This window comes from Geosmithia morbida (genome assembly GCF_012550715.1).
Source record: "Geosmithia morbida isolate 1262 chromosome Unknown scaffold_11, whole genome shotgun sequence".
NCBI classification, from domain to species: Eukaryota; Fungi; Ascomycota; class Sordariomycetes; order Hypocreales; family Bionectriaceae; genus Geosmithia; species Geosmithia morbida.
In genome coordinates, this window is record NW_023336198.1 from 726,520 (window position 1) to 735,801 (window position 9,282).

General features: G+C 51.8%; 3 protein-coding genes across 3 annotated transcripts; 2 read left to right on the plus strand and 1 right to left on the minus strand.

The window, feature by feature from the left end:
• Window positions 1-385: 385 nt before the first annotated feature.
• GMORB2_2017 (serine palmitoyltransferase) lies at window positions 386-2,199 on the plus strand (the record flags this gene model as incomplete). Its single annotated transcript, XM_035463997.1, has 4 exons — window positions 386-616; window positions 725-825; window positions 911-1,916; window positions 1,987-2,199. The coding sequence occupies 4 exons, from the start codon at window positions 386-388 to the stop codon at window positions 2,197-2,199; spliced, it is 1,551 nt and encodes a 516-aa protein (XP_035320261.1).
• Window positions 2,200-3,677: 1,478 nt separating this feature from the next.
• On the plus strand, window positions 3,678-4,802 carry GMORB2_2018 (Glycosyl hydrolases family 17; the record flags this gene model as incomplete). Its single annotated transcript, XM_035463998.1, has 2 exons — window positions 3,678-3,753; window positions 3,814-4,802. 2 exons carry the CDS (start codon window positions 3,678-3,680, stop codon window positions 4,800-4,802), a joined length of 1,065 nt encoding a protein of 354 aa, XP_035320262.1.
• Window positions 4,803-5,995: 1,193 nt separating this feature from the next.
• GMORB2_2019 (Conserved hypothetical, protein) lies at window positions 5,996-7,087 on the minus strand (the record flags this gene model as incomplete). Its single annotated transcript, XM_035463999.1, has 1 exon — window positions 5,996-7,087. The coding sequence occupies one exon, from the start codon at window positions 7,085-7,087 to the stop codon at window positions 5,996-5,998; it is 1,092 nt and encodes a 363-aa protein (XP_035320263.1).
• Between the last annotated feature and the right edge of the window lie 2,195 nt (window positions 7,088-9,282).

A 9,282-nucleotide genomic window follows, 5' to 3' on the forward strand; every position in this document is an offset into this window, starting at 1 on the left:
TTTCAAACGTCCTGGTAACTTCTGTAATATGCTTCTCGGATGCGTCGGTATTGGTACACGTACTCGTAGAGAAGTGTTATGCATGGTAAGATTATATGGCCAGATAATTATCATTTGACGTGTTTCAAGGTCGCGTCCGGGATGAGAGAAAAGGGTGACCTTGGCATTCTATGGCTGACATTTGAATGTGGCGGTGCAAAATTTCATGTGGCTTTTAGGGGGCTTTGTGTGCCTTGATGTAATCTCTACACCCTGGCGCCAAAAGTTGAATGATCTTCTCCCTCTCCCGACGCATATCCCAACCACACCCCTTAGGGCAGAAGAGAGAAAGAAGCGCTTAAGAGGACGCACAACTTTGAGTGACTGACTAAACGACCGCATCACAATGGATCTAGATGCGATACAGACTCTGATGGGTGATTTGGCCGACCAAGCATCTGTTGCCTTCCGCAAGGTTCCCGGCTCGGCCGTGCTGATACGATACATACAGTCGAGCTACCAGAATGACCCGGTGCGCTCTGCCATCGAGCTGGTCCTCGTGCTCTTTTTCATCCGCTACCTACTATCGCCGTCGTATTCCACCGACAAGCAGAATTTTGTCAAGCTCAGCGAAGATGTATATATTGTCCTATCCCTCCCTTTCGTTGGCCGGCTTGGCTGGACATTTCCGTGGCCCTCCTCTTCCCCCATACGGACACGTGAATGCTAATATGCGTTGCAAAAGGAAATCGACGAGTTAATTGATGAGTGGACTCCCGAGCCCCTTCTCGCAGACCAGACTCCAACCGAGCTCCTCGAGAGTGAGAGGACACCTGTCATTGTCGGGTGCGTCGCTTCCCTCCACATCCTTTTACCCCCTTTCCCCTCCCCCACCAAATGCGTTGTCTGACATGACCCCTTGTACCCACAGCCCTACTGGACCCAAGACTAAACTCGCCAACGGCCGTACCGTCACGAACCTTGCCTCGTACAACTTTTACAACTTCAATGCCAATGAGCAGATCAAGGAGAAGGCTGTCCAGACGCTCCGCACCTATGGTGTTGGGCCGTGCGGTCCTCCCCAGTTCTACGGTACCCAGGACGTCCATGTCAAGGCTGAGGCCGACATTGCCGCGTACCTAGGCACAGAAAGCTGCATTGTGTACGCTCAGGCCTTCTCGACCATCTCCAGTGTGATCCCCTCCTTCTGCAAGCGTGGCGACGTCATTGTCGCCGACCGCGCCGTCAACTACTCTATCCGTAAAGGCCTCGAGGCTTCCCGCTGCAATATTCGTTGGTTCGACCACGGCGACATGGAGGATCTGGAGAAGGTGATGGCAAACGTAGTCAAGGAGCAGGCCAAGGCTAAGAAGCTGACGCGCCGTTTCATCGTGACTGAGGGACTCTTTGAGACTGTCGGCGACGCCACAGACCTGCCGCGCCTCATTGAGCTCAAGGAAAGGTACAAGTTCCGCATCATCCTCGACGAGACCTGGTCATTTGGCGTGCTGGGCCGTACCGGCCGCGGTCTCACCGAGGCTCAGAATGTGGACCCCCAGCAGGTCGACATGATTATCGGATCCCTCGCTGGGCCTCTCTGTGCTGGAGGCGGCTTCTGCGCTGGAGCCCAGGATGTCGTCGTCCACCAGCGCATCACGTCCACCGCCTACACCTTTTCGGCCGCCCTCCCCGCCATGCTGGCTGTCACGGCTAGCGAGACGGTCAGCCTGCTCCAATCCAACCCCGACATCCTCACCCAGTGCCGCGACAACATCAAGGCCATGAGGGCCCAGCTCGACCCTCGCAGCGACTGGGTCATCTGCACCAGCAGCCCCGAGAACCCCGTCATGCTCCTCGTCCTGAAGCCCGACGTTGTCAGCTCGCGCAAACTCGACCTCGAGGACCAGGAGAAGATTATCATAGACTGCATTGAAGAGGTAAAATTTCAACAATTCCCTTTGCACTCCCCCTGTAATGAACTCATCTGCTAACATGGAGACGACACAGTCACTGGTCAACGGTGTCCTTATTACTAGGTTGAAGACACAGCCCTTTGATTCTATTAAGGACAAGGGCGGTAACGGCACGATTCCCCAACCCGCTCTGAAGGTCTGCATCACCACTGCTCTATCTAAGAAGGATATTGAGAAGGCCGGAACGACCATCAGACACGCCATAACCAAGGTCATGACGCGCAAATCAACCAGCAAGTCTTCCTAGACTCATGTTTTTCTCACCATAGGGGCACTGTTATGGTGGCAGGTTTTGCTTTTTCTTTCTGTTTTTCTGTGTATTGAATTGTTTCATCCTCTAGCATGCCCTAAGCTGCTGGAAACCTTACACTTTTCTTTCGGGGGGGTAACTGGGTTACGAGGATGCATGTGGCTATTGAATAGGTCTACACTACAGATAATTAATGAGTAATAAGAGTGAAGTCATTGAGTCTCAGGTCTGCTTAAATCAACCCTCGAGTCGCACCACGCACACATGGACACTGGGTGGTCACATTAGCAGCATCGGGTGCTCGGCCATGTTTGTCTCTGCGACAGACCCGATCATCATATGAATGCTCCACCTTAGTGCCTCGAGCGGAAAATAATAGAAGAAAAGGAGGGAGAGAGAGAGGGGGAGAGAACATTGAGGGTTTGAGGCCACGGTGGCCAAGGTACGTGATGTGAAGTCTGGCGATGCTACTTCCAGCCACTTTGAAGTATGATCCAGTGACGGGCCCCGTAAGGTCCAGGCCGAATGTTGCGTAGGTCCAGAACCCAAAAGCGCCAGCTGGAGAGAAGAGTTGCTGTATCAGCTACACTAAGGGTCCGAGTGACATTGTAAGACAAGGCTGCAGGCAATCCATGTGACCGTACATGCAAGGGCATAGAAGGAAAAGAAGAGAAAAGAAGAGAAAAGGGAAAAGTTGGAATAAAAGAAAGAGATATATAAACAAGGGGGGCTGGGGAAAGGCCCATCCCTTTTGTAAACCCCCAAATCCCAAGTGAGTATTGCCGGTCATGCCAATTGTTCCCAAGGTAACATGGCGAAAGGGAGGGAGGCGGGATCTTTGAGGGCTGAATTTGTAGATGACATCTCTTTTCTGTTGTCCGGTTGCTAGGCCAGCAAAGTAAAGTGCCTTTATACAAAGGCAGGTCCTTGAAGAAGCTGAGGGTAAGTGAGTCGAAGAGGCACCGTTCGTGGTAGACAGGAAGGAAGGGAAGAAGAGGAAAAGAGCACTGTCTGTCTCTCAACCTGAATATTTTGTCTCACCATAAGGTCCTGAAGCATTCAAGCATTCCAGAGAGATTGGGAAGCGAAACATTCCTAGAAGAGAGAGGGGATAGCGGGAAATTACACATTAGCACGTTTCTGGCGTGTGTAAGTAGGTGAATGTAAGTTGAATGATATACCTAGCCCTCTTTCTCCTCATCCCCCCGAGTCTTGTTCAGATGTCAATGTCAACTCCGATACCAGTCTAGTCAAAGGATTGTCCTTCTTTCTTCCCTCTTTTTCTCTCTCTCCCCTCTTTTGTTTATTCTCTTCCTTTATGCGTATGTGTGTCCGTGTGTGTGTATAGACGTCTATAAACCATCGCCGTCGGTCCCTCTCCACTACTGTGGTACTTACCAACTTACATTCATTCATTCATTAAGCCGGATTACACTGCTCTCTTTCCATTGACTTCTCGGAACGGGCTAGACAACATGGTGCAATATAGACTCTTGCTGGGCGCATTGGCCCTAGTTGCTCCAGGCATCTGCCAGCCCATGGTGGGAGGAGGTAAGTTAAGGTGTGATATCACGATCACGAGGATATCGCGTTGCTAATCTCACCTCTTAGACGGTAAGCCACTCGTCGTCCACGATGCAACCTCTACGGATATTGCGGCAAGCATAGCCGTTCGGGACACCACTGCTGCGGAGGCGAAGACAACCGGTGCGGGGTCAGAAGAAGGGCAGAGTTCTATCTATTCCGAGGACGGGGATGAGGATGACGATGGGAGCGAGACCGATCTCGAATCCCGAGGCTCAGTCAACCAATTTGGCGTTTCGTACTCGCCGTACCGAGCCGACGGCAACTGCAAGAGCCAAGCGGAAGTTGTGGACGACATTTCGCGGCTAAAGGGAAAGTACGGGCTGCTGCGCGCGTACGGCACTGACTGCGGTCAGGTGCCCAAGATCAAGAATGCGGCCAAGACGATCGGCGCCAAGGTCATGCTGGGCATCTACGACATCAACCAGGTGGACGCGGAGGCGGCCCTCATCGTGGCGGGTGTGGCGGGCGACTGGGCGCGCGTGCACTCGGTCAGCGTGGGCAACGAGCTGGTCAACAACGGGCAAGCTAGCACGGCGCAGGTCAAGGCCGCCGTGGTCGCGGCGCGCAAGAAGCTCCGCGCTGCCGGGTTCAGAGGCCCCGTCGTCGCCGTCGACACCTTCATCGCCACCAAGTCCAATCCCGAACTGTGCGAGTGCTCCGACTTCTGCGCCGTCAACGCCCACCCTTACTTCGACAGCACCATGACCGCCGACCAGGCGGGCACCTGGTTGCGCCGTGAGGTCAAAGCCGTCAAGGCCGCGCTCAGCAGAGACATGCGCGTCATGATCACCGAGACCGGGTGGCCGACCGTCGGCGCTACCAACGGCAAAGCCGTTCCCGGCAGGGCCAACCAGGAAAAGGCCATACAATCCATCCGCGCTGCCTTTGCCGATAGCCTCGCCGAGATCGTCCTGTTTACCGCCTTTGACGACCTCTGGAAGAAGGATGCCCCCAACGACCAGCACTGGGGTATCGACGGGGCTGTCTCCGCCTGCGACGCTGCTTTCGTTTGAGCTTTCTTTTTCTGCTTTTCTTTTTTCACCTGTCCACACTCCGGCACTGAGGACAATTCTGGACCTCCTATTTCTCTTTTCTTCCATCCTTTTCCTTTTCCCTCCTTTTCTCTCCGTTTGCGGGTTGCTAAGGGCGCTGGACCTACAACCAAAGCGGTATGCATATATCTGCTCGAACAAGCTACGGCTGGACCGCAGTTGTTCGTCCGCTCCTTTTGATTTAACTTCTACAGGATTATATGCCTTTTCGGATATTCATTTTTCTTTACCTTATCCATTGTTCCATTATTGGCGGCGTTTGCTGGTTAGAAGGGTGGCTTGTATGGGAAAAAACAAGGACCAGGGAAAGGACGACCATACATGTGTGACGGTTCCAAACGGTTCCAACTTCTTAGTATCATATAAAAGGGGTTATAGTCTCCATAGTTATGACATTTGGCAATATACGAATTGAAATGATTTCCAATACTTTTGGAAGCCCCCTGCTTTGATCATGCGAGCAGGCAAGGCAGCAAATATGATGCTACGTACATAAGTTTACGGACTTCCGGACACTCTAGATTTCAGGTACATAGACAAGCACTCATTTACTTCAAAAGACACGGCGATGTTCGAGTATGGCCAAGTTATGTGTATCAGACATATAGACAGAACAGAAATGTCGCTAATTCCGCTAATGTGTACAGAGTATGATGACTGACATTGCTGCGTGTTCAAAGTTCCCGAAGGAAGAAAGGAACAAAAACAAAACCCTCCAAATCCACGGCCCCAGAATGATATGATAGCTCCAAACAAGAAAAAAAAGTTACAAATACAAATGAGGGGCCATTCCAGGCCTTTTCAGTATGCCAATTGTTTTTAACATGCTTCCGTCATGATAATTCCAGTAATGTAGTTGAAATCCAGATTCGATGTGATGATAGTCCCAACGGGACAAACACGAGACAAAATAAAACCAAGACCGTCCATATCCAGATAGACGGTGGGTGAATGCCGAACAAGCAAAGGGGGGAATCGAACTGAGTATTGCTGTCGTGGGGTGTGGTGTGTGCTTGTAAGCACAAAAAAAGTATATGCTGTTGTCGCTATCGAAGCCAAAATGGCGGATTATTTGTTGAAATCGTGGTTTTTTTATCGTCGCCTGAGGAGCTTCGGAGGCCTTGTTTATCATTTTTGAGAATTTGAGAGTAAAGCTACTCTTCGTCGGTCCAAAGGTACTTGAGGTAATGGTCAAGGTCGATGAGACGGAACTGATTGCCGTAAGATTCGTCGCGAGCCATGTCCCTCCATATGGACGAGCAGCTGGTGCTCCAGTTCACGACCTCGACGTTCCATCCCCAGCCTAGGGCTCGCTTGGCGCACTCGCCGAACCCGTCGGCGTAGGGGGCGGGCTTAGCATCGCCCGTGACGAGGATGAGCGTGGCCTTCTTGTGGCCGCTCTTCATGAAAGTCTCTCCGATGCGAGTCTGGAGAGTCTCATCGACGAGGTCCTCAACATAGCGGACACCCTTGGGCGAGTAGCTCCTCTTGGGAGGGCTGGCACCTGTTTGGTTGGAGCTCTGGACGGCCTTGCGCTCCCGGACGTCGACGCGGTAGTCGTAGTTGCGAAGGTGCTCGACGAATACGGGCTCCGAGCGGTCCGGAATGACGGAACAGCCGGCAACGCGCGTGGCCACGAGGCGACTCCGGGTAATAAGCTTGGTTAGGCGTCGGAGGTTGAGGTGTGGGTTCTTGGGGAATCGAGCCCCGGGAGGCAGCTGGAGCCTCTCCTTGATGGTGTTGAGGAAGCTGATGTAGACGTTGGACATGTCGAGAAAGATGTGAATACCGTTGGTCTTGAAATCCTGGCACTTGGCGTGAACCAACGAGTCGGTTTGAAGCACCTTTCCGTACAGTTGAGAGATGTTAGTGGGCAGATAGGCCCGGCGCCTGTCTTTCTCTGAGATGGAGAGAATCGGCCCATTGGCGTGAAGTTGGTAACTGAGAAGGAAAGCGTCTTTGTCGCTGCTCGAGCGCCTCCGAGGTGACGAGGGTGCGAGGCTGGTCTTTGGGGTGCTGTAGGTGGCTGAGGCTTCAGAACCCGACTCGGAGTCTGTCGAGTCCTTAGTAGCTGTGGTTTCGGTACGCCCGCCGACAGAGGCATCGTAGGGCTTCTGACTGAGCTTGTATTCGCTGATAGGTTGGTACGAAGTTTCGGAAGAGTCATCCATAATGAATTGCTGGACGAGTGAGATGATATCTTCCTTGTGGAACGGATCCACAGGTCGGAGTGCCTCCAAGGCCATGTTTTTGCCTTTGGGCTCCCTCGAAGTAGCTCCGAGCTCGGGTAGAGTATGTTTATGCTCTCTCAGAGTAACTTCAAGCTCGGGCAGGATGTCTTCGTGTTGCGTCGAAATCTGTGCTTCCAGAAGATTCTTCTCTGCCGCTGGAGTGCTCTGTGATGACGAAGGTCGTCCAAGCTGTGCGAACACCTTCGTGAAGTCGCCCAGGGAGCTGGGTGGTAGTTGTTGATGATGATGTTGATCTTGTTTGTTGACAGCTCTCTCGGGATCAGATCTGGTACAGGCGGTGGCAAAAGGAGGTGATCCGCGCGAGTTGTTTGGCGTGTTGTCAAATTTAAGACTGGAAAAGTCACCAAGCTTCCGCTGACTGTTTCCTGAAGCGTAAGTGCGTGTTGGAGACGCTTGGAACAAAGCTGCTCGATCTGGTGTTGATTTGTACGATGTAGGAGGGAAAGAGTCCTGGGGCCCCTTAGGGAGAGACGGGGGCTTTATATAGTCGAACATCGTGGAGAAACTCTGTTCGTCGAAAAGCACATCATGTGCTTTATGGCACATTGGAAGGTTTGAGGGTATATCCTTGACGTTCCTTTGCGTTCTTATGGCGAGAGCATAAAGGACGATGAGGCTCGCTCAATGCCCGGGCAGCCCTAGGCTAAGGAGGTGATGAGATGCCCACAACACAGGATCGAGGTAGACGCTGCCGATAGACCAGATGATGGTTCAGCCGTGGTTGATTGCGTGTGACGAGAAGCGAGGTATATAAAGGGAACAAGTTCTGCGGTGTTGGTGGGAGAAAGATAGGAGTAGTGGTGATGGCGTTGTGGCAAGAGTCGAGTCAGGACGGCTAGCGGGACACACACGCAGCACACACAAAAGGTCCAACTCAATGTCTTGCAACGCAAGAGAACAGGCGTTTTTCGGAAAGATATGAGTCTCTAGACGAATGCGTTGTCTGATGCAGGCTACCACGGGCAGTAATAGGAACAAGCCCTACGCCCGACGGCAGCATTTGGGCTCCAATATTAGCTTGGGGTCGTGATGGGCCCTGACTGACAGTAATGTGACCAGCGGGGAAGAAGGGCAGCAGCAGGACGCCAAACCACGTCGAGGTGGAGAATTGGGAACGGAATGACGATGAAGTCAAGACGTCAATGCACTATACAACGGGCAAGGTGTAGATCCGTGGGTAAATAAGGATACTCGTCCAGCTGCGTGGACTCCAGTTCACTAAGAGTATATGCCGGTGTCGTTCGGCATTGCTAGACTCGAGGGCTAGACTCGAGGGGATGATGGGGCTCAGATGAAATAATCCAAAGCGTTGTACGGAATACAGCTAGTGTCGATTCAACTGGCGAGTCACGTAATGCTACGTCTACGCACATCTCGTACTATTCCTAGTCCATGTAGTAGGTAGGCACAAGAGATTAATGCTACTATTGCAAGTATGATTGCGGTGCAATGCTGCATAGGCTACTAGTACCGATGCATAATAAATATTCAACCAAGGTACAAAATAATGCATCCTGATACTTGTGGTATAATATCTGACTACACGGTGCCCGTTGGGCCCTTATGCGCGGTGACCATGTAATACCCAAAGGCGACACTCCGCTACGTTGTCGGTCCATTCATCGAGGTACAAGGCGGCATCACACAGAGGTTCGTGCGCGGTCCCTGCCAATTGGTTTTAATTGGGTCCATCTCACAGTAGGGTGCCTAGTATGGTATTAATATGTGGTACAGAGATTGTTGTGCAGGACCAACCACTCTTCTTCATTGTTGTTCTTTCGACACGACCTGCCAGCATAGATACCTAAAGGCTGTCTGTCATATGCACTACTTGTAGTAGTACTGTAGTAGTACTGTAGTACAAGTATCGCTCCGCGCTTTGATGGTACCATCACCTAGGATTCTCGGGCGATCGATATGAAATCAACAATGTTGATGCTTATGCCCGTTTATAGCGGCAAACTTTTGATTTCGGCAGTGCCGTAGATGGATGGAACCGTCAACCCATGGCTCTTTCATGTCGTTTTCTTTCTTCGCATGTATTATCCCCTATTCTCCCACAAAAAAAAAAAAAGGTTACCAATCCCCCATCTCGACTCCGACAGAACAAGAAACTGGCAAGGAAGCAGAGTACCAGGAAAGAAGGGAAAAGAAGTAATTCTTCTAGAGTAGTGCCACGTCACGGCCCA